This window comes from Microtus pennsylvanicus, chromosome 1 (assembly GCF_037038515.1).
Source record: "Microtus pennsylvanicus isolate mMicPen1 chromosome 1, mMicPen1.hap1, whole genome shotgun sequence".
NCBI lineage: Eukaryota > Metazoa > Chordata > Mammalia > Rodentia > Cricetidae > Microtus > Microtus pennsylvanicus.
This window is the reverse complement of record NC_134579.1, coordinates 151,141,354-151,166,396: the sequence shown is the minus strand read 5'-3', so window position 1 is coordinate 151,166,396 and position 25,043 is coordinate 151,141,354. Positions and strand designations below refer to the sequence as shown.

Below are 25,043 nucleotides of genomic sequence, written 5' to 3'. Positions count from 1 at the left end.
TCTTCAGCTGTCTTCCTTTATTTATATTTGCAGTATGAAACACAAGCTCTGCATACATACTTGCACACTCACACCAGCCTGGGGGAAGGAGCTGGGACAAGGCCACTTGGCAGCAGTGCTGGGACCGTCAGGGCACTGGGTACCCAGAATCCCCAGTTCTGGGCCTCTGGGGATGTTGCCAGGGAAGCCCTGCTCCCCAGGGCCAGGGGCCAGATGCCTGGTCGAAGTGCAAGGTCTAAACAAATACATGGTCATCCGGGTCTAATGCCCTGTTACACCCCAAGGTGGTCCTGAGTGAAAGGCTGGGTCTAAGCATCTGCACCAGAGCACAGGTCAGCAGCCTCAAACCCCGGCGCCAGTCCCTGTTGGGACAGGCGGGGAGGTTGTGCTTCAGCGCTACTGACCCAGTTATTGTCCTGGCTTCCTTTCTTACTCCTCCCTCTCTCTATATATATATAATATATAATATACGTCTTTCTCTCTCTCCTTTCTCTCTATGTGACTCTCTATCTTTATTCTAGGAGACAAGGCTCCATAGTTTCTCTTCTCAGTGCAAATGGGGGTGGGTGAGGGTATCTCCCTGGCACCAGCCTCCTTTGGAGTCCAGAGGAGAGAATGTGGGATATGGGATAATGGGGCAGAGGTCCACCAAAGGACCCATCTTGCCCCACTGAGGGATTCCATGGGGAGGACAGAAGATTTGGCCACCACTGCCACCAGGCAGCTACCTGGAAACAGAGGGAGACACTTGTGAGGGTCCAGTGACCCCCATCTTCTCCACCCACCCCAGGCTGTAGGCACACTCACTGGGAACTCGATGAAACAGGCTCTCCTGTGGTAGAGCCATTGGGTATCTCAAGGCCCTGGGCACTGTTAGGGAAGAAAGGAGATCTGGAGGTTACTTCTTGCCCCACCAGCCTTGCCCCCCTCCACCAACACTGACCAGAGAGGCTAACTCACCTCTGGCTTTGGGGAAGCCCCAAAGGTTCTAGGCTCTTTTCTCCCTCCCCAGTCTGGGGGGACTGGTAGGCCTCGAAGGCTGGGACAGAGGTAGAGGGGTCTCTGGTTGCACTGTAGGAGAAACCAGTTTGACTACTGTTAGATGCTCCCAGAGCTCTGCCTGCCTGAGGCCACTCGTCTCTCCAGAAGGGGCCTCGGGTGAGGATAGGGCTGGGGAGCAGAGAGACCTCGGAACAGGGAAGCCTATGAGCATACTGACTGCAGAGAGAGCTGCGGGGGGGGGGGGGGGGGGGGGAGCCAGGCCTCTTCAGTCTTACAGCTGACAGCTTTCAGTGGCCACCCCCCTGCAAAATATGGTTGTGGTGCCATGCACACTCCTGCTTCATGTGGTCCCTGATCTTCTTAGAAGCTGTTCTCACCTCTGGAGTAGCAAGGGCCCTATGTGCCATTGTCCAAAAAATTTAATTACTAAAAAGAACAGCTACAGGGGCATAGGAGTTCAAAGAAGAGTTTGGTGCTAAGGACAACTAGGGAGGGACAAAGAGTCCAACACCCACTTCAGCAGGGAGGATGGGCTTCCCCTACACCACCTCCAGCAAGCAGTTCAGATGGAATACCAATGGTCACCTGTCCAAGGAGCTGGGGGCAGAGCACATCCCATGAAGAGTGGCCTGGACATCCGCAACACTAACCAAGGCCTGGCAGGGGGCTGTGGAAGAAGAGATGGGTCACATCTTAGCTGCTACCTTCCAGCAAGCTGAGACTGCTGCTGTCTTCACACATGTGGGCCTGAGGCAGAGTTCAGAGCCCTTATGGGAAAGGTATGGCGTGACTTACCCAAAGGCTCTGCTACTTTGCTGCTATCTGTAACTTCCTGAGGTGCTGAGGGGGGTGTAGGGTCCTGAGACCTACAAGTTAAGAGAGGAGTTTGAAGGTGTGGCTGTGGTGAACACCCAAACCAAAGAGAGAACTAGGATGTGGGAGCACCTCCCAGATGAGAGTCATAACCAACTGCCCTGCCCTGCCCTGCCCATCCACACCTGAGCTGTGGGGCATCATGGGCTGGAGGGCTGGTCAGGATCTGGGTAGAGGACATGTCTGCCTCCTTGGAAACTGAGGGTCCTGTTGGGGCATCCATAGGCACTGGGTCAAAAGTGGCTGTCCAACTTGGGCCTGTGGCAGAGGTGAGAGAACATGGACAGAAAGTAAGCTGAAAGCAGGTAGACACTCCGTGTATACCTGAGCACAAGCCACCAAACACTTACCAGAAGGCTGAGGGCCGGGGCTGGGGAAAGATGAAGGGCTGGTCCTTTCACAGGCTGCCTGGCCAGCCCCCTCATCCTCATCCTCTTCCTCCTCATCCTCCTCGTCTTCCTCGCTGTCTGTGCTTCCTCCACTCCTGCCTCAGATACCAACTCATCAGGAGGCCGTGTAGGGACAGCCTACTGACCCACTTCCCCAACCACAGAGCAGATGACAACAAAAAGATGACAGGGAACAGAGGCCTCCAGAGAGACCCAGGGAACCCAAGGATGTGAAGATGCTGGAGAAGCCAGCAAACAAGCAGAGTCTGAGTCACTTGAGAACAAGACTAAGCCACAACCACAAAAAGCGATGGGCACCAACTCTCAAGTCACCTTTGTCACCAAACACACACAGACCTCTCCACCTGCGAATCAGCCCCAGAATAAAAAGATTTCCTTTGCTTTTTCCCTCCAGCTAGAAATTGCAGGAAACACAACTGTCACATCCTGAGAACACCACCTAGCACCCTTGGCTGTTCTAAAAATAGTCTGAATGCTTATGACAAACAGTGTGTAACCATGAAGGAAATCCCAACCGCCTGTACACACAAAGGAGGAAGGAAGAATTATGGTAACCCAAACTCAAAGACAAAAACCATGTTATCCCGTAGCTGTGATATAGTGTAACATTTAGAAAAGAGACCAAAAGGGGAACATTAGGTAATGAGGGAAGATAGAATGTAGAAGCCAGGCAGTTGTGGCATACATACATCTTTAATCTTAGTACTTAGAAGGCAGAGGCAGGCAGATCTCTGTGAGTTCAAGGTCAGCCTGGTCTACAAGAGCTAGTTCCAGGGCAGGCACCAAAGCTACAAAGAAACCTTGTCTTGAAAAAACTAACCCCCCCCTCCAAAAATAAGATAGAATATAGGCCAGGAGGACATGAGTCAGAAAGACAACACAAATCTTTCTATTTTTGCCTATCTCACTCAGTTCCACCATAGTTTGTCTTTTACCCCAAAGCAGGTGAGTGAATTCAGTGTTCTGGGTATTAAAGTAGCAAGAACCATAAACCAGTGATAGAGTGACGTGCCAGTGCTTCAGAAAAGCTACGTACTATATGGAAGAACTTCACTGAGATGTACAGAGCTGGGACTGAATGACTTCCTTCAATCAGCCATGTAATGCTTTTGTGAGTTCATCAGAATAAAGTGAAGAAAGGAAGAATGTAAGAATACGAAAAGCATAAAAGGGTGTAGTGGTGCATGCCTGTGATCCTAAAACTCAGGAGGATCAGAAGTTCAAGGCCATCCTCAGCAACATAGCAAGTTTAAGCCAGGCTAGGCTATATGATGTCTCAAAAAAAAAAAAAAAAAAACCAACTTGAGGGATCTCTTTAAAAACTAACACTAGATCTGCTACACTGTGTAAGGTGGCTCTGGGTATACACATAAGGATTCTAAGTCAGCACAGAACAAAGATACCTGCACAGTTGTTTATTATACTATTTACAATGTCAAGATAATAACATCAGTCTCAGCGTCCATCAACAGAGAACTAGACCAAAAAAAAGTGATCCACACACAAAAAGAGGTTTGAGTTTTCTTTAGCCATAAACAATGAAATTACGACATTGGAAGGCTAACAGAGACCAACATGTTAAGGGAAATAAGCTAGCTTACAAAGACACAAAAAGAGGGCAGCTAGTTGGGAAGAGGAGAGGGGGAATAGGAGAGAGTTAGAAGAGTTAATAACATATTAAAATGTCACTAAGAAATCTACCATTTTGTACAATGAACCTGTCCAAATCTCTCTGTGTGTGTGTGTGTGTGTGTGTGTGTATGCATGTGCACATGTGTTCATGCCCACTTCACTTGAGTGTGGAAGTATGCACACACAAGCCAGCAAGGTGGCTTAGCAAACAAAAGTACCTGCCACCAAGTGTGACCACCTAAATTCAATCTCTGGGACCCAAACTGTGGAAGTAGAGAACTAACTCCTGCAAGTTGTCTTTTGACCAATTCCCCCCAACCCCACCAAGGCACTCATGCACCCATATAATAGTAAAAAAACACAGTAAAAGTCTGGGTTGTGGCATACACTTGTAATCGTAGGGTCAGCAGGGTCCCTCAAAACAGTCTATTGACAAGAATCTCAAACATAGGACCCTTTTCCTATATTGTATGATTATAAAGAGCGGGCAAGATGTCAGGACACCTCTGTCCATGGCAGGGAAGACAGCAGCCATGTAGGGGACAGAAGAACTGGGTCCTGCTCCTGGCTCTAGATTTTGACTGAGTGCTTCCATCTGGCAACAAGCCCAGGGTCTGTACATTTATGTCTGTATGCATGCTACACACCAATTATAAAGTTAACACAAATAACTTTCTTCAAATCAAGACATGAGGTAAAAGCTTGGAGCTGCGGACCATACATACTTGAGGTGATGTTCATCTCAGCAAAAGTTCTGACATGAATTAATTTGATCACACTAAGTATTGGACAAAAAAAAAAAGGAAGAAAAAATTTATCTAGGCCGGGTGATGGTGGCGCACGCCTTTAATCCCAGCACTCGGGAGGCAGAGGCAGGCGGATCTCTGTGAGTTCGAGACCAGCCTGGTCTACAGAGCTAGTTCCAGGACAGGCTCCAAAGCCACAGAGAAACCCTGTCTCGAAAAACCAAAAAAAAAAAAAAAACTTTATCTATAGAAAGCTGATGAACAGCCGGGCGGTGGTGGCGCACGCCTTTAATCCCAGCACTCGGGAGGCAGAGGCAGGCGGATCTCTGTGAGTTCGAGACCAGCCTGGTCTACAGAGCTAGTTCCAGGACAGGCTCCAAAGCTACAGAGAAACCCTGTCTCGAAAAAACCAAAAAAAAAAAGAAAAAAAAAAAGAAAGCTGATGAACAATCTAGTTTGATGGCGGTTTCATGTGTCATTCCAAAAAGAAGAGAAAGGGAAACTTGTATGTGGTATCATCTGAACTCAGGAGCACAGTTAAATGATGGAGCCTTCTTCATTCTGTGCCTAACTTGATTAATTGGAACTGAGTTTCTACCACTTGTGATTGAAACCACCCAACTAACATACAACTCACTGATTTTTCTCATGCACTTCAACCTCAGTCCAACACATTTATAAGCATTTGGTGTGTGCGAGTAGTCACTCAGACACATGTATGTGCTTAAGTGTACGTACAACCCCAAGCAGAAGAGATAGGAGGGTAGAGGGAGACTCACCGGACACCAGGAGGCTGGCCTGCATGGGATGCCCTCGCTGGCTGGCTGCCCTGCCAGGCACCATATTCGCCATCTGACTCTGCTGAGCCTTGGCCTTCCTCCTCATCTTCTTCCTCATCATCGAATTGCTGGATCCGGTCCTTGTAGCATATCTCAAGCAGGTTGGCATTGGGCTGCAGTGCAGGGCAGGAGGATATGCTGTACTGTTTATGAACCCTCCACACCCCTTCACCCACAACCAAGACAGGCAGCACTCACATTCTCATCATCAGCGTTTAAGGAGAAGGTGATGTTGGCAGTCTTGTCAAATGGTGCACTGGAGAAAAGAGATGCAGTGAGACATAATGCTCACCCCTCTGCTCGTTCACGTGACACATAGCAACCCTCTTTACTGTGCAAATTCACCTTCTCCCTAAGGTGTTGTAACCTCAACCCAGCGTTCACAGCAGGAAGAAAAATAAGTCACCTAACATTCACATTCTCAGCACATTCTACTTGGTTCTCAAAATCACACTAAAGGAAAGTGTCTTCACCTCCTCCCTAAACAAAAACATAGTTTCTTGGGTTGGAGAGGTGGTTCAGTGGAAAAAAACAAACAAACAAAAAACAATCCAAACACTTGCTGCTCTTGCAAAGGACCGGGACTCAGTTCCCAGCAACCATGTGGTAGCTCATGACCACCCATAACTCCAGTTCCTAGGGATTCTATGTCCTCTTCTGGACTCCACAGGTACTGTATGCTTGTGATACATATACACATGCAGGTAAAACTCATATGCATTAAATTAAAATAAATCTTAAGACAAAAACAATACAACTTCTTCCTTCAGATGCTCAGAGGACAGGGACTCAGGTGACCTGCCACGCAGGAAGCTCTGCAGAATGGTCTGAATCCTAATCTATCCATGGAGTAACCTCAGCAACTCACTTGGTACTTCTAAATCTCATTGCATCAAGGAAAATAATATAAAATCAAGGAAACAGAATCTACCTTGAAGGGTAGATTTTTAAGGATTTACCTACAACTTAGGTAAGAGTTTATACACCCATCCATGTTTCCTGATAACGACAACTCTGGCTGTGGCAACCTGTTGTTTATAACTACCACATAACAAAGCAAACCACCAAAAAGCATCAACAAGACACATCCTATTCCAATACCACTCTGTAAAGGGCTCTAACTACACCAGTACCACTTACTGCTAACAGAAATGCAGGGGGACCTATCGCTTCTCATCAGGGTTTGTGGCCCTGAGTTTGTGACCATTACTCTTTCTTGTGAGAATGCAAGTTCTGGTGGGAAGGACACTAGGCCAGTATACACTCCTGGAAAATATATGACACTGAGAGCCAATGAGCCAAACTGCTTCAAGGAGACCACCCCAGCCAGATCCCACCAGAGTATAGGTACAGGCTGCAGTAGCTAACACATGACCGTGAGAAGCCTACAGTATGGTGTTCAAATGCTAAACATGGGGACATAACCATTTTTGGAGATTAAATAACACATTGCTGCCAGGGTACCATCATTCCCAACCATGTAGAAACTTAACTGCCTGAGCTACCCAGGAGGTACTCCCAGGGGGAGCAGCACCTCACAGCAGGCACATGATAAGCTATCCAAGTCTACCTTAGCACTGTGCACAGGCATCTCTGCTTAATTCTCTTTCAGACAGCCCCACAGAAATTAAACCTGTGCGTCGGAAACACCCACATGCTCTCCAAAAGGACTGATCAGCTTATTTCCCTCCTAACAGAGCCTGTGACTTTCTAACAGCCGCTTACCCACCTTTTCAAGTTTTTGTTTTGAGATACCGTCTCATGTAGCCTACCTAGACTAGCCTTGAACTCACTATGTAGCTAAGGAAGACCTTGAACACCTAAGTCTCCTCTACCTCCCAGATATTAGAATTAAAAGAATGTACTACCACATTGGCTTTTTGCTTTTTCTACTGAGATGTCTTTCTACCCTTACATGGTAAGAACACTTTATATACAGATCCACATTGTGCACACAAGTTGGGGTTATTTCCCAAGGGGCTAACTGTCTCAAGTTCATGAAATACTCAGCAGCAATATACTCCATTCTTACAACCACACTACAAAGGAAGTATCCTTAATTCCCTAAACCAGGAGCTAAAACTCTCAGCAAGTCAAGAGTGGAGCAGACCAGCCAATTGCTACACTGCATTGCCCACCTCAGCAGACTTGGTGTCTTCCCCCAGCAGCACTGCAGGACACCTTCCCCCAACACTGTTTACCAGCTACCTTCCCTACTCTAATTCTAAATAGCTTAGTTTTTCTTGTAACTTTTCTTGGTGGAAAAGCAGGATTGGAGCTTTGTCTCAAAAGCACAACTAGCTACCTCAACTCCATCCACCAAGAAGCCAGCCCCACTCCCATCAGGATGGAGTCAAGTTTCCACATGAGCATCTTCCCCTATGGGACCAAATAAAAACTTCTAATAGAAGGCCAGATACTAAGCTGAAAAGCAGCAAACACAGGATTCCATGGTTGTATCTAAAGAAACACTGAAGTCACAGCAGACTGCAGTCCACCATAATATGCCCAAAGGTGTTCAGCCTAAGGATACTTCAAGGCTCTCACTCTGTCTGGCTAGGTCCCAGAACTTTGAGAGTATATAGCTGATAAGTTTGCTCAGAGGGTGGCATCCAATGGGATAACATCTCAGACAAGTGACACAGATGACCACTCCATGCTCCCCAAAGCCAGCTCCTCCACCCAACTGCAAAATGTCTCAAGAGTTGGGCCATCTGACAACCATGTTCTGTTTTTCGCAGAAACATCAAGACTTCATCAAAACTGTCATCTCTCACTGAGGCATCATTCCTACACTTATACACTGTGCTCATCATCTTCACCATGACCTTCACTGTAAAGGGGGAAATGACTACAAAGCTGGGTCTTCATCTAGAAAAGGTGAACACTAGGAGTATGCCCAGAAACAGAGGTTGCTGGCTGGGTCATGGTGCACAAACAGATGAACATTCAAGAAAAGATGCAAGATATAAACCATCACGAGGTTAGGCAGCCCTGCAACCTCACACAGGGACACACACAGGCAGGCAAAGCATATGCTGTCACAAGGGAGAGCACCAACTTCATGAGAAACACTTACTTCACACTTTCCTCCTGCTCCCCAAATTCCTCATCATTAAAGCCAAAGTGGTCAATGAAGGCTGAGGTCATGCGCTGCATCTGAAAGTCCATGAAGGCCTACAAGAGGGACGGAAGTCAGGACTGGAAGGAAGCTACCCCTCCCAACTCCTCCCTTCTCCACAGGCCCAGGACCACCTGCTGCAATACAGCCTCCTCAGGGAAGTTGAACTCCTTGAGGCGGTCATCCTCATCATCACTGGAGGAGTGGAGGTGGTGAGTGTTCACCTGGGGATATGATGAAGGAGAGTACTCAGGGCCTGCTCAAGGCCCCAAACAAGGGCAAGGCAGGCAGCTGTAGGAAGCAGCGGCATGAACAAAATACCAGATCAGGCCTTACCAGATCCACTGTGTTCTTCTTGTTGGTCTCGGCCAGGGGTCCTGACACAAATGCTTCCCACCGCTGCTGCTGATCTTCTGGCAGCTCTGAGTATATGGATAAAGGAGTATGAGGTAGGAGAACCTCAGTTTCCAACACCCATCTCTCCAAGCTGCACCTCCAGCCAACCCCATGCCTCACCCTTTAGTAGCTGCCCCAGTTGTTCAGCATTGGGTCCCTGTTCTGCATTCTGCACCACAGCATTGGCCACCCGGGTCAGGTGGCCCATATAGCCTTTTCTTGGGCCCCCTCCAGACCTGGTTGAGAGTGGAGGTCACAGCTGGGTGACAGGCTGGATACCAGGGCTACCCAGGCCCCCAACCCATTCTCCCATTGCCCTATCTGTCCCATAGGAAGGCAGCGAGTACTGACTGTACACGGTCGTTCTCCTCCCAGGATGTCAGAATGCGCTCCACCAAGCGGCAGTGCTGCAGGAGCTGCAGGAGAGCAGAGAGAGTTGGCCTGGGGATAGCTACACTTTCAGAATCCAGCAGCAAACATACTTCACCAGGCCCCAGGCTTGTGAACAGAGGAAGAAAAGGTGGGAGCCAGTGTCTCTGGCTTGCTTTAAATCTGGATTTCTCCCCCAGGACAGCCTCAAACTCTTAATGTAGTCAAAAATAACCATAACCTTTTGATCCTCCCAAGTGCGTTATCACACCTGCTGTTATGCTGTGCTAGGGACCATCCATAACTTCATGCATGCTAGGCATACACTAACCAAGTAAGCTACATCCTAAGCCCTATTTTTTTTCCTAACCTAAGCTAGACACAAAAATTGAAATCCTCATCTCCACGGCTGGAATTAAGGTATGGGTCATCATATCCAGCCAGTATGAGTTTTCGAGTTCTCACATGGAATGTACATAGATACCCACAAGGCTCTGCCCCTCACTTGCTCCTAGTATTCCCATTCTCCACTGCCAAGTCAGCATTCACTGGCCCTCAGTATATACCCATTTTCCCCCAACTGTGTATCCCACACCCATCCTAGGTACTGATGTTTCCAAGTGGGAGGCCTCTGGGAGGGTATATCCTCAGGTACCAGGGTGCCCAGAGGGAGGGGAACAGGAGCACCAACTTACATGTTTCAAGATAGGATTTGGGATAGGTGTCTCAGAGCTGCTGTCTGGAGGGGGCCCGGAACTCAGCATGGCACTCACACACACCTCCACTTGAGCGTGCAGAAAGTTGTTGAATACGTAGTGGAAGAAGAGGTCCTGAGGAAGTGGGGACATAGGCTAATATCAAAAATGCTCTGCCCACATCTCCACCTCCCTGGCCTCTGATCCCATCCCAAGTACCAGTAAGGTGTTGGGCACATCCAGCACCAGGAGCTCCTGTGTCAAGGCAGCAGCGTTGGTACTCAGAGCACTGGCCAGGAGCTTGACCACATGCAACCTTGTGTTACCCAGTGGTGGGGCCAAGCTGCCCCATGTCATCTGCAGAGGCTCCAGCTACAAGAACAAGGGATGCTCAGTGCACACAGGGTACTACTTCTCTTCCACCCCCACTTCCTTCTAGAATCACAATAACCCATCTCCCACCTTGGGAGGCTCAAGCAGGAGCTGATGGAAGCGGGCAAGCCGGGGACGCAGGGCATGCAAGGCACCCATACTGGATATTGCATTATCCAGGGCTCCCTGGGCCAGGAGCTCCAACTGCCCATCCACACTGCTAAAGAAGTTGTTCATGGTCACAGAGTCAGACCTGCGGAGAGAGCAAGAGGAAGGCAAGGTGAGCCACACAGGCCACAAGAATGGGCCAGAGGGACATCACAGCCTTAAATCCTGGACATCTGGAGCTCTTTGACAAGTCATACACACAGGGCAGAGGTCAGGCCCAATTGGGGGAGGACCATATATGTGACTAGCCACATCTTTGCACAATGGCCATCCAGACCTCTGGGACTGCAGATGCAGGCAGGGTCAGTGTGCCACCTCAGGCTGGCACCCCTACCTTGGCCTCCTGGGCTCCAAGAGGGTCAGCAGCACCTGGATCCCACTGACAATGACAGACTGGCACTGTTCTCCCTCAAACATGTTACTCAGGAGCTGCTCGATGGTCTCCTGCCTGAGGGAAGGGGAGTCAAGAGTAAAGGGCCAAGGGCCAGGATACCCCCAGGACAAGTCCCTCCCTAGGCCTCAGTACTGGCCATGCAAACCCACTTCTCTAAGGTGGCCAACAGCTGGTCTGGCTCCGGGCTGTCCTGGCCTTGGATCATCTGCTCCCGGCTGAGGCGGATGATGTCACACAGGGACTGGGATGCATTGGAATGTTGCTGGGGAAGTAGAAACAAGTAATAATGCACCAGCCCCTTTCAGACAGAAAAGGGCACTCACACAGACACTGGGGTGACACATACTATACTGAGGAAGCCAGTACCCAAAACCTCCCAAAAGGAGACATTCATGCATGCACACGCAGCACTACTCAACCACATACTCATTAACTGCTGAATGGAAAACAAAGCTTGGTATAGTCACAATGTGGGGTATTTACTATTCAGCCATGAAAAGGAATGAGGCACTGACCCATGCTATAATAATAATTAACATCCCCACCCCCTGCAAAGACAGAGTCTCACGTAGCCCAGGCTATCCCCAAACTTTCTAGAAAGCAAGTTTGCAGAGAACTGAGATTATAGTTGTGTGCCACTCTGCCCGGCTTATGTGGTTCTAGGGCTTCATGAATCCTAAGCAAGCACTCTACCAACTAAGCCATATCCTTAGCCCCAATACCCATCTCTTAAGATACAAGGGGATGTGGAACATGGTCTGAAGAAGAGCTTGGAAGTGCCAGCCAGCACTTACATTGTCATCCTTTGATGGGTGAATCTGCTCAATTAGCCGCTGGACTATCTTCTCTTCATTGAGCCACTGAAAGAAGAGGGTAAGTTCCTAAACCATATGCCAGCCCATCCCACTCCACCACTCCACCTCCTGAGCAGGATCCTCACATTGAAGACATCCTGCCGCAACTGGGGCCGCTCAACACAAGTAAGCAAGCGCAACAGGAGGTCCATGATGGCTGAGGTTCCGATGTGCCGCAGCAACAGGTCCACAAAGTCATCTTTCTTGCGCAGGAAGGACACAAGCTGAGGGCACAAGCTGTGTCATAGCATAGGGTCCTGACATCCACCCTCCCAACTCCTCACCCACATGTTGAGAGTCAGCAGGCACCTGGTCTGTCTTGCGATTGATGAGAATGCCCATGACCTTGCTGAAAAAGCTAGCAAGTAGTGGGTTGAGGCTGTCACCACTCTGCAGGAAGCCATAAAGCCGATTCAGGAGGGACTCATCTGCACCCAGGGCATCGTTGATCTGGGGCACATCAGAGGTCAGGATCTCACACGCTACACTAGGGTACCTGGGAAGTGAATGCAGGATAGCTGTGGGTGCTGAGAGAAGGTAGAGGCCCCACCTTTACCCCCACACCCAACACTGGGCTCAGGGGGTTCTGTGTGAGCCACCATGTAGTTGCTGGGAATTGAACTGAAGACTTCTGGAAGAGCAGACAGTGCTTTTAACCCCTGAGCCATCTCTCCAGTCTTCTTTATTTTTAGAGACAGGGTTTCTCTATGTAACCCTAGCTGTCGTGAACCTCATTATGTTGACCAGGCTGGAATCTACAATGGGATCTGATGCCCTCTTCTGGCATAAAGTTGGACATGCAGATAGAGCACTCATATACATAAAATAAATAAATATATTTTTTATTTTTATTTATTTATTTTTATTTTATTTTTATTTTAAATGTAAAATAAAATTGAAACTAAAAACACAACAAAAATCTAGTGGGAACCCATTGTGGTAGTACATGCCTTTAAACATAGTACTAAAAAGGCAGAGGGCAGGTGGATCTCTGAGTTCAAGGCCAGCCTGTTCTACAGGAGTTCCAGGACAGCCAGGGCTGCATAGAGAAATACTGTCTTAAAACAAGCAAAGAAAGAAATAAAGAAAGGAAGAAAGAAAAAAAAAACCTACTGGGACTCCCACCACCACAAAATGACATTTGATTTGAACTTAGTCCTAAAACTCCTGATTTAGCATTTCCTGATCCCCTCCCACCACTAATTCCCATCTCTTCTAATGTGAAGTCCAGTCTCGCACGCTGTTCCAGCTCAGGCCATCCTAGCCCTGGTGTCATCTTTCTAAACCTCCAACCTTTGCTCCTCTTCTTAGACATATTTGGATACTTGACATTCCAAAGGTGTCACTGCTACAGGTGCCACCCAAGGCCCTGAGAGACCACAACTGCTCCTAGTCTAGCCCAAAGTTGTGGGGACCTGTGCCAAGAGCCCCCATCATCTAGAAAACAGACTCAGCAGGACCAAACAGGCCATGGCTCTCCAGGTGACACTGCCTTGCTGAGTCCCCTCATTATCATCTGTCTGGCTCAAAGTTCCCATGATGGGAAGACAGAGCAAGTCAGAGGACAGCACAGTGACCAGGATGGACACAGGAGGTAGAGATGTAAGACCAGGGAAGGATCATGCACAAGCAGCAACAGAGGAAGAGCAGCAAGATGGCACACAACTGCTGTCGCCCCAACAGTGACCTGTCTGCCTGGTCCTGCCTCACTACCTGGTGCTGCACCCTGCTTCCTCCCCCTACACAGAGCTCTTCATGCCATGCACTGTGCCAGGCACCAAGAATGGTCAAAAAGATGCAGACACTGTACTCTCAAAGCTCAAAATCTGAAAGAAAAATCAATAATAAAAAAAATCTCAGATGAAAAGAAGGCAGTCTGGAGCCAGGGGCTGGCTGTAAACCACATGGGAGCCCCACAGGCTGCCCCACAACAGTATCTGCATTCAGAATGCAATGAGCCAAAATCAGTCCTGGTAGGATCTTTTTACTCTGGATCAAAGAAAAGATACCTTTGCTCAGGGGCTTAAGTCAACCTCCAGGAAACTAAGTTGAGAAAAGTCAATAACACAACAGGTAAAAGGAGGACAGACTAGTAGCACGAGTTAAGAAGGAGGGAGCATGTCATGAAGGGGCCAGAAGGAATCTGTATGGTGATGGAAGTGCTCAAGATGTTGCTGTGGTTCAGACACAAAAGCCTACACATATTCAGAAGAGTACAAGGAAGGTCAGAAAACCTCCTTTCAACAGGATAGGCAGGGACCAGGCATGCTATGTCCATGTCACTATCTCAGTGTGAAACCCTATAAAGTCAGGCAAACTATCACCAGTTGGGAAAACAGCAACATATACTTAGGATCACTCAACTAGTTCTTACAGCTATGTTCAAGTCTACATCATATCCTGAGAAAAATTCTTAATTGATTAAAAACACCAGGAAGAAGACTTTAGAGAGAAGGTCAGCAGTTAAGCATGCTTAAAGACTTTCAGAGGGGGTGATGGTGGGGCACACCTTTAATCCCAGCACTTGGGAGGCAGCAGCAGGAGGATCTTTGTGAGTTCAAGGCCAGCCTGGTTTACAGAGTGAGTTCCAGCACAGTCAGGGCTAAACAAAGAAACCCCGTCTCAAAACAAAACAAAACAAAGCCTTGCAGAGGACAAAGTTTAGTTCCCTGCACCAACATCAGATGGCTCACAACCTTCTGTAACTCCAGCTCCAGGGATCCAACATCCACTGAGCTCCTTCGAAACCTACATGCACGTGGTTCACACAAAATCCACAGGTACACATAAATACATACAAATTTTAAAATCAAACAAACACCAACAAAGAGTCAGTGGGAAGGGACCAGGGAGATAGTTCAGTCAGTAAAAGTGACTGCTGTACAAACATGAGGAGTTGAGTTTAGATCCCTAGCACCTACGTAAAATGCTGGCTGTGATGGCTTGTGTCTGTAATCCCAGAACTAGGAAAGCAGAGATAGACAGACCTCTGGAGCTTGTTGAGACAGGATAACTGAACTGGTTAGCTTCTGATTCAGTAGCTTCAGTCTCAAAAAATAAGGTAGAGGAATGATGAGCTGGCTCAGCAGGTAAAATTTAAGCCTGAAAACCTAAGTTCAACCGCCAGAACTCACATGATCAAGGAGAGATGGAAAAAGACTGATTTTTGCAATTTGTCCTCTGAAAACACACACACACACACGCACACACGCACACGCACACACATAGGAAGAAGTCAAGCATGGTGAATTCATGCTATAATCTCAGCATTTGGAAGGGAACAAGACGATCAGGAATTCAAAGTGGTCCTCAACACAACAAGTTCAAGGTCAGTCTGGGCTACCTGAGACCCTACATCAGAAACAACAAAATGAGGACAACAAGAAAAGAGGCAAATGGAAGTGAGGAAACCTGGCTCCTTGCTGAGGTGTAAAGGGTGAATGAGACTTATCCCAAAGCCTTGTATTTAGCATGTGTAGAGAACCTTATCACACAAAACTTTTAAAAGAATTGGACCATGAAGAGTATTCACAGGCGAGCTGTGATCCTGTAAAGGGCCTGACCCTTCCTGCCTTACTTCCTCAACCCCAAAGCTCAGTTCCTGAGTACAGGGGAGAGTGAAGGACTCACTTGTAGCGTAGCCGCTCCTCACCACTGGCTGGGGGCTCCTGGGTGACCCAGGCCACCATGGCCTGTAGGTGGGATGGCTGTAGCAGGAAGTCCAGGAGCTTCCGGTTGACAACCTTGCACTCCTGCAGCACGTCCTCCTCATCCAGAAGCTCAGGCAGGCTCAGGTCCTCCTTTTCCAGCAGCGTGTCCAGATGAGAGCTTGTGTGCAGGTCAAACTTCCAAAACATGGCGCCCTACAAGCATGGGCATAATCAATTTGTCATACACACATAGCAACCCCTGCTGGATAAGGAAATCCCAGTGACCAAGCACAAACACCCTTTCTAGGCCCCAGACACAGATTCCACACAAGTCTGCCTTGCACAGAAGCTCCACAGGTACAGCACATATGCTCAGCACTGTGACTAGCACCCAATCCTGCCAGGGAACCCAGAGCCCACCATTTCAGCCTCCAAACTGCCTCCCCCGCAGTATAATGCCATTTTGTCATCCTTAGCTTAGGGCCTGGTGAAGTCCTAAGTGTGGAGTATCCAGAGCCTGCATGGAAAAGCTAAACAGCCTGCAGTGACCTTGGCCCATCCCTATGAGCCTGTATTCACTGTCTTGTATCTGGGCAAGGATATCATTTGAACTTCTGGCTTCAGATTCACTTTATTTGCTGAACAAATTCAAAGGCTCCCATGACCTCTAGCGCACAGCTGCTGCCGCCCCAGCAAATCACCCAAGGCCGCCTGGTGAGGTGTGGGGTGGTGGCAGCCGGAAAAGAGGAAGTATGCTCAACTCGGAGGCTGTGGCTGTTGCCTGGATACCACAGGCACACAAACACAGCCCAACTATACTCTCATCACCCCACGCCCAGGCCTGGGACAGGGAAGAGGAAAACTTGGGGTCGGGGCTCCTAGGACAGTCACTAAACTAAAGCAGGTCCCAAAGAAACCCATGAGGATAAACTGTTCAGCAAGAGAATAAGAACTATCAAGCCCTGACTCCAGTTAACTAGCTTTAACTAGAACACCCTGGTACTAATCAGCTGGCAGCACTGTCCTGAGTCCCTGCCCTGCACTAATGCCTTGCTCCTCTCAAACAACTACAAAGCTCCAGAGACCAACATCAGACCCAACCTATGCTACCACCTACGTATTCCACAACATGCATTGGGTCCACAGATCCAAACCACAGTCACAGAAGCTGCCATCGTATCACACAAAATGAAAGAACTGAACCCCAGTAAGTTAGGAGGCTTCCTATTGACCTCAGGGACCATCTGGCCCAAGGACAGCATCTGTGTAACTCTTGCTACAACTACGGCCTAACCACAACTTCTGCTCTTCACTTGTCTCCTGATGGCCTGCCAACTCCCGGAGGCAGAGGCCACTGCTGCCCCAGGCCACACTGGATGAAGCTAAGAAAGCAGTTCTAGCCAGGAGTGCCTACAACTTGGCAAACAGACACCAGACCCCAAATGGTCTCTTCTTGCACAGACCTCATGACTTCCTGAGACCCTCTGATTTGCAACCTGAGTCTGGTCCAGGCGAGAAGACTTCCTCCACCACAGCCAGCCAGGTAGAGCTCTCTGAAGAGATAGTCAAAGCCCATATTGGACTCCAGATGCCCTGAAGAACTATCAGGAAACCTATCCTTCTTCTAGCCTTCTTCATGCTGCATTCTTCACTCACCCTGGACACACTCCACTTTGTTCTGTTTCTAAAACAAACTAAGCTTTGGTTTACCTCGGTAGCTCTGTCCCAGAATGAGGTTTCTCCTCATTCTTCAGGGTCTCTTACTAAGCATTTTCCTTGCACAGGGGCCTTCCCAACCAGCTAGGTGAAACCAGTCAGTCCCCTGGCCCAGACTTGATCCACTTGCTCTGCCATGTACGGAGCTCATTTACTGCTATCCAGAAAGAAGATTAACAAACAGTAACAATGCACTTGTAGCTACGTGTTCTGACAATAAAGACTGCAGGGGCTAAAGACGACTCAGTGGTTTAGAGCACTTGCTCAACCAGAGGACTCGGGTTCCATTCCCAGCACCCACATGGCAGCTCCCAATTGACTGTAAACTCTAGTTCCTGGGGACCCAATGCCCTCTTCTGGCCTCCACAGGCACTAGCCAGACATGTGAAGCATAGACATACACAAAGACCAAACACCCATACACATAAAACTTAAAAATTTAAAAAGACTATTTTTCCAAAATCTTCCTATGTTACTAAGCACATGGGATACCACCTAACACAGAACCTTACCCTTTAGTTGTAAATGCTCACAAATATTAGCTGAAAGATATACATATTGCCAAATGACGTTGGTCGCAAGGTTCCAGCCCCTGAAGCAGGGGTTTACTGGTCTGGGATTAATAAAGTAAAATCACTCCCAACCCTTGGCCCCATTCCATCAAGGCCAAAGGGAGGAAGTACAGGGAGGAGGAGGCACAAGATCACTCAAGACAGGCTGGGAAGGGACAGGCTAGTCCCAGGGCCAATGCAGGTGCTGGAGGTGTTATTCTAGATGTGGGGTGAGGGTGAAGGAACTTCTGCTTCACAAGAAACACCACGTTGTGCAGACCTCAGGGGACCCTTTCCTACTTCCTCACTCAATGGCAGCTTCTCATGGGTCAATGGAGCACCTGACACAGAAGACATTCACTGCAAAGGGGAACAGCAGCCCAGAAGAACACTGACAGAGAACAGGGGTGAGGCAGACAGGTTTCCTGATCTGCATATACGTAGGACTAGAATAGTCTCAAGGCGCAACCGCCACATTAATCATGACTCTGCTGATTTCCGGCTGGAGACCACGTGGTGTAAAGCGACAAGAAGTTCGCCTTGGTGAACATGGAGCCTCTCTACACGGGAGGCTGCTTCACCTAGCAGTGAGAAGATACTATGAAGTGTTCAGAACAGACAACCATCCACAGTGACAGAAAAGAGATTAGGTGTTTTAAGGAACTAGAGGAACTGGAGTAACTGCTTGAGGAGACAGTTTCCTTGTGAGGTGATTTTTTTTTTTTTCTTAATGTTTTAAAACTGAGCCAGGAACATTGATGCCTAACTGGAATCTGAGCACTTGAGAGGCTGAGGCCGGAGGATCTAGATGTTTAAAATCAATTTTGACCACTGGGCAGTGGTGACACACGCCTTTAATCCCAGCACTCGGGGGGAGAAGGGGCAAAGGCAGGTGGATCTCTGTGAATTCAAGGCCAGCCTGGTCTACAGAGCTAGTTCCAGGATAGCCACAGTTATACAGAGAAACCCTGTCTTGAAAAACCAAAAAGAAAAACAAACAAAATAAAATCAATTTTTACCACAAAATGAGTTCAACACTAGCCTCAGTTACCTAAGACCCTGTCTCAAAAAAAAAAAAAAAGTTCAAAAACTTTGAGAAAAAAAAAGCATGAAATTGATTGTGGTGATGGCTATATAAAGTTACGGATGTATTCAGAACCACTGACTTGCAGTCTTTAAACAGATAAACTGGACAGCAAATAATAAGCCACCAAAACCATTAATTAAGAAACAAAACCTGCTCAGGGCCACTAGACTGGAGAGCTCAAGCAGATTCCCCTTTCCTCATCCCTGAGATAAGAAAGTCACCTTGTTAAGTCTGCATGGTGAGAAGATGGCAGAGGCAGGCATGTGATTTAAGGAGCATTAATGGTGCAGAGCCACACTGAGATGGCCATTATGGCCTACATCCAGTAGGTGGTCCTCGCCTCTCTGGGCATGGTACAGAGGCCTTCCTCAGGGGCAGGAGGCTTATACTCTCTGCCCACATCGGCCTACAGTACAACTCTCACTGGGAACTGCCTATCTTACAGCTAAGAGTCAACTCCTGGACCAAGCCTGGTTGGAGAAGAGTCACCAAGCACACCAGTCTGCAGGCTCACAGACAGAGAAAGCATATGCAGCGTGAGAGTTGACAGGGGAGCACAGAGGACAGAGGGCCAGGTAGACTCTTAGAAGTGTGGAAGAGTTTCACTGAGTGTAGTGATGAAGGCTTTCTTCAGTGTGGCCAGCAGAATGCCATGCAGAGCATGGTGGGCAGATTCACTACTATGTGCTAGTCACATACTTCCCACTGTAATAAAGTGGGGCTTAGTGCTGGCGAGATGGCTAATTAAACAGAAAAAGGCACTGCCAAACCTGACAATCGGAGTTCAGTCCCTGGATCCCACGTGTGGAAGGAGAGAACTGACTCTTACAGTGTCCTCTGACCTCTACACACACTGTGGTTTAAAAAAAAAAAGTACACTACACATACAAAATAAATAAATGTGATAGAGTGAAGCTGTTTGAAGAACACAAAAAACCTCTTCCACAGTGGGAGACAGGTCAGGGGCAAGGCCAAGCCATCATCTGCAGCCAATCCCAGGACCTAGCCTTTTTGTATTTTGTCTTCACACTAAACAGAAGGGAAAGAATCACTGTCAGTTCCATCTGACAACAGAATCCTATTTAGAAAAGGGGTCAGAAGAAAGAGAACCACCCAGTTACCAAGAGAGAAAAACAGAATCCATATGACATGCCCTGGCCTTTTGACAAAAACTCTCACCACTCACTTCTAGACACTTGGTTAGAGGGCACAGTTCAGTCCCTCAAAATTCCCATCCCCACCTCAACCTTATCACCTGTCCCAGTGACTACGTTGGGATTCTCTCCCCAAACTGGCTTCCCAGAGAACTGGGCAGGGTGCCCCTGGAACAAATCTAGAGGTAATGGTTAGTATAGGGTTCATGCAGTGTCCAACAGCCTCGGGAGTCTGGAAAACCCAGACTATCGGGGAGAGGTGCTGATGGAAGGCAGGTCCAGAAGGCAAATTCCTCCCCCAGGCTGTCCTGAGACCATGCTTAGACACTTTCAAGCAAGAGAGGTAGGAGACAGTCACTACACCAAGGGTGACAGAAAGGCAGGGACTCTCAACATTTGCCCAAATGACTTAAGTACTTTCTTCAGATCACTCAGATATTTAACACCACACACCCCGCCACCCCCACCCTGTGTAACTTTCAGCAACTTCAAGAAAACGGAAGTGACAAGCACTGGTTTTAGAGACGGTTTGAAAACCAAGACTGGCTGCTAACGGAAGGAAGGGAAATTATAAATGAGAAAGGAAGCCATTAGGAACGAAAGTCGCTTTGCCTCTCCTGCCAGCTCTAACATCAGCAGCTCTGGCTTCTTGTTTTGTTGTTATTCTAAAGTCTCTGACACTAGCTGTCCCTCTCAGGAGCCTGCCAGTTCCTGCACCTTCTCCTTCCCTGGCCCAGACAGAACTTAGGGTGGTCCCCACCCTGTCCCCACTGTTGCTGCAGCCACCACTGTAGCTTTAAACACTGCCTACCAGGAAACCCATGGGCAGGTCCTTTATCTGCCAATCCTGCCATACTTGCCCAAACCACCCCCTGACCCCTCCACCTTGGGAGGCGAGAGCAGAGAGCCCTTCAGGAGGGCCTTCAGGAGAGCCACCTGAGCTGCTCAAAGGTGCCAGCATTATGACAGACCCTCAGGCCAGTTGGCTGTTCTCGGAGGAAAGGAAGCTGTGCTACCAGCAGCAGGCCTGCTAGCTCCTTAAAAGGCTGGGTGGATCATGCCTCTATTTTTTAATGCCACAGCCAGCTCCTGGCCAAATCTGGAAAAGGGGTTTGGGACACTTAATACCAGGGATGAGGAGACAATAACAGCAACCTAACCACCTCTGGGTAGGATCTGCAATGTGGCCTTCAGAGCATATCATCACCCTAGCAAAGCAAGCACAGGGGGGCAACCATTTAGAGAAGGAACCACTGCTAGAAAGGCCTGGCCACATGAACAATGAGCCAGGGCTTCCCATCGCTTAGGAAAGCCTGGGGGTAGAAGTCTGAGTGAAATAACAAACCATGGGCCTACCCCTCAGAACCTAGAACCCTCCTCCCAGAGGAAAGAGAAACTTTGACCCAATCCCATAGGAGGGAGGAGTAATTAGAAAACAGTCTAAGGATACTTGGCCAAGGACTAGGAGAAGACTTGAAGATTTATACTCAGTACTCATCTCCTGGGGTGGCCACAGGGTTAAAAGGAAAAAGGAACAGCCTACTGAATAGGTGTGGAATAGCCCCTAGAAAAACAGAGGGGAACCAGGATTGATGGACCAGACTTGGGAAGTTGAAGCTAGCCTGGGCTATATATAAAGATCCTATCTCAAAATTAAATTCAACTAAACTTCAAAAGACTGTCAAAAGTTCAAATCTTCAAGTGTGTGTCCAGACTGGCTTAAAACTCCCAAGATCAAGTGATCCTCCTGCCTCAGATTCCTAAGTAGCTAAGATTATAGGAACATATCACTGCACTTGACCAGGACTGAAATTTTATCTCTCCAAAATGAAAACCAAGGACCTAATGCCCCTGAGCCTCAGTTTCTCATCTGAGAAATATCTTACAGATGAGATTACTATAAGGCACCCCTTCTTGGAGAATTCATAAAACTGGTGTGCAAAGAGCATTGGTGTGTTCCCACCAAACTAGTATTGGGCACTGACTCCTAGCACCCACGTCTCTTACCTCTCTCCTGCAGCAAGTCTAATGGCAGAAGCACTCAACAGTTGTGCCAAATTGGCTGCTCTCAGGATGGGGGCTGTGCCCTCCACCTGCCCTACAAGCTCTGAGTCTGACTACCTCCTCTCGAGACTGATGTACACCGACTGAGACTGATGCCTCTACACTGACACCACTTCCTCCAAGAAGCCACCCCCAGCAAACCTCCTTCCTAAGCACATAAGGATCTAACATACCACCGGGTAAAAAATCCGAAGTGTTTCTTGGTGGGTTGGGGATGTAGTTAATTTGCCAAGGTGTTTGTCTAGCATGCACGAGGCCCTGCGTTAGAATCCCAATGGTGGACCACTACTACCATCCTAACACTTGGGAAGTAGAGGCAGGAGGATCAGAAATAAATCATCCCTGGCTACACAGTGAGTTTGAGGCCAGGTGGATCTACATGAGACTCTGGTTCAAAATAAAAAGTAAAAGTACTTGTTGGATTAATGGAAACTGAAGCCAGAGAGGAGAAAGTGATTTCTTGGCCAGAGTAGAATTAAAAAAGAGGGGAATGAGGTTGCTCTCCTTCAATGGAAGGAAGATGCCATATGACCCAACAAAAGCAAACAATCAAAGAGGATGAATATAAAGGACAATACACAACAGCTCACATCACATAGAAGCACAAAGTACACAAGACAGTCAAGCAATAAAGCAGAGTAGCAGTGTTTCCCTGCTTTCTTTCCTATCAGCACCAATGGCATTTGGGACTGGATAATTATTTGTGGTGAAGTTGCCCTGCATACTGAAAGACAAGCAATAGCATCCCTGGGTGGGATATACATACACTAGATGTAGGAAGCAAACTTCCTCCTATCTCCTGTAGTTTTGACAACCAAAGGGTCCCCAAACATTGCCAATTGTCTCCTAGAGGACACATTGTACTGACTGAGAACTACTAAGACATCGAGGATCAAATCATAAATCTGAGGTCCTGATGTGGTGCACTTGTGCCTTACCTTCTGTGACAGGCATCAACAAACATTTAACTAAATCCCCAGAGCCACGCTACAGAGAGCCCTCCTATTAGCCCACTTACACGAAAAACAGGTATAGAACACTTGCCTAACTTTTCCAAAGACTCACCACTTGGAAAGGCAAGAGCCAGGACTCGAACTGAGATCTAACTAAAAGATCCTGCTTTAAACAATTTCTCATTATCCCAATCCCAAAGCTAAAGGTTTCGAGTCACTGAATTTGGGGAAATGATTCAAATTAGGCAAAAGTTACTAGAAAATAAACAAACAAACAAAAAAATCCACAGAAGCAATTTTAAACAACACAAGACAACTCCAAGTGTATGTGGCAGAATATGGCAAGTGCTGCCATGTAAACTGTCCACATTAGGAACATGAAATGCACACAGAAACAATTCATAGTGTGTTGTTCAAACAATGCAGTCCCTGCAGCGTTGGCCTTGGTGCTGACAGAACCTCTCCTTCAGGATGGAAGCAACCCTATTGCAGTTTTACAGCCCTCAACCCCACACCACATCTGGCATACAATGTAGCTTCCTTTCCAGAAAGTTCTTGCCTTCCAGGTAGATGTTAATGGCAATATGGTCTCAGTAAAGTCGCCTTTGTATATTAAGAGTGTGATCAAGAAAAACCCTAACCACCATAGCCTGGTAACATAAATATGTAACCCTAGCTACTCAAAAGACTGAGACAGAAAGATTGTCCAATCAATATCCCACTGGCTCTGCAGAGTTCAAGGCAAGTCTAAATAATGTAGTTAGATACAGTCTCAAAACTTAAAAGTCATAGGGGAGGCTTAGGCTGTATTGTAATTGCCCAGCAGCTGGAAACCTTGGGTTTGAGCCTCAGCACCACCACTGAAGGGAGGAAAAAGAAGGGATCACTAACCAGGTCACTTAAGGCCCTGTACAAATGTACCAGCCATGGCATTCCGCCCTTTGCCCTCTCGACACTTCAACCCACTTCATCCCACGGGACTCCTGCCTCCTGCAGGGCTCCCACCTTCACATATCTGCACGTGCTGCTTCTTCCACCTGGAAAGCCCTTCTTCCCACTCTCCATCTGTTAACTCCTACTCAGTCTTCCTCGAGAGAAAAGCCACCCATCCGGCCGGTCTCACCAGTCTCTCCCATTCTGTGGCCTGCTGCCACAGCACCCCGGGTTACCACCATCACAACACACTGCAATTGTGACCGTCCGGGTAGACAAAGTGCCAGGACCCTCCGCTGAGCACTCCCCTCGGGAACCCAGCACCAGGCAGGCCCTCATCTCACACTAGTATCCAGTCGTGCACCAAAGAAGAGTAGCTTCCAAGTGCCTCCTCACCATAGGAAGCTAGGGACAGCCGGGGACATGACAGTCCCAGTCAAGGGGAAGGAAAAACCCGCTTAATCTTGCCTTCCTGAGCGGAGGGTGAGAACCAAAAAGGCCAAGAGTCCATGAAAGTCGATGAGAGCGAAACGGGGAGACGGAGGTGAAAACAGAAGGGCAGGCGGGAGGAAGGAAGACTACGACGGGGGAGTGGGCCCGAGAAGTCCCAAGGGAGCTGAGTCAGAATGACAGGTGGAGGTGATGGAGACCCCAGTGGGAAGAGATGGGGGTGGTGGGCTGCAGGGAGAAGAGGCTAAGGAAGGAAGAAGAGCCTACGAGACTTAGAGAGGACCCTCACTCAGGAGACGAGGAAGATGGGGTGGGAATGATGACAGCGAGGCCCGGCGACAGGAAATAGACTTGACGACACTGACAAGTGGCTGAGAGACTTGGGGAGTAAAAGGGAGGATACTAAGAGACTCAGGGGCGCTCAAGGGGGCTGAGGCAGGAACTCGGGAGTGAGAAGGTGGCTGCGCTGCTCACCTGCGCGGGGGGGCGGCGGCTCCTCGCACTCGGGGCTCATCGGGGCGCCCCCGCCGCCCCGCCGCCGGCGGCTCCGGCCCTGCCGAGGGGCCGGCTAAGAGGGGCGGGGGCGGCGCCGGGGGGGAGCTCGCGCAGGCGCC

At 48.4% G+C, this 25,043-nt stretch overlaps 1 protein-coding gene across 1 annotated transcript; it reads right to left on the bottom strand.

Annotated features, from left to right (window-relative positions):
* Ppp6r1 (protein phosphatase 6 regulatory subunit 1) lies at positions 1–25,043 on the bottom strand. The gene is made up of 24 exons (XM_075941845.1): positions 24,904–25,043; positions 15,502–15,734; positions 12,181–12,367; positions 11,958–12,095; positions 11,812–11,877; positions 11,167–11,279; positions 10,958–11,071; positions 10,546–10,708; positions 10,303–10,455; positions 10,084–10,218; positions 9,371–9,435; positions 9,140–9,255; positions 8,960–9,045; positions 8,758–8,847; positions 8,582–8,679; positions 5,701–5,758; positions 5,443–5,615; positions 2,226–2,359; positions 2,001–2,133; positions 1,798–1,868; positions 1,588–1,669; positions 961–1,071; positions 808–870; positions 1–728 (listed from the first exon to the last, which is right to left on the bottom strand). The coding sequence occupies exons 2-24, from the start codon at positions 15,726–15,728 to the stop codon at positions 725–727; spliced, it is 2,580 nt and encodes an 859-aa protein (XP_075797960.1). The 5' UTR covers positions 15,729–15,734; positions 24,904–25,043; the 3' UTR covers positions 1–724.

Excerpts from the sequence above, each read along its gene's own strand:
- Ppp6r1 (XM_075941845.1), bottom strand. The coding sequence starts at position 15,728 with ATGTTTTGGAAGTTTGACCTGCACACAAGCTCTCATCTGGACACGCTG. Across the intron at positions 12,096-12,180 it reads TCAATCGCAAGACAGACCAG|CTTGTGTCCTTCCTGCGCAA; the intron begins GTGCCTGCTGAC and ends TTGTGCCCTCAG. Across the intron at positions 9,436-10,083 it reads CAAATCCTATCTTGAAACAT|CTCCTGCAGCACTGCCGCTT; the intron begins GTAAGTTGGTGC and ends GCTCTCCTGCAG.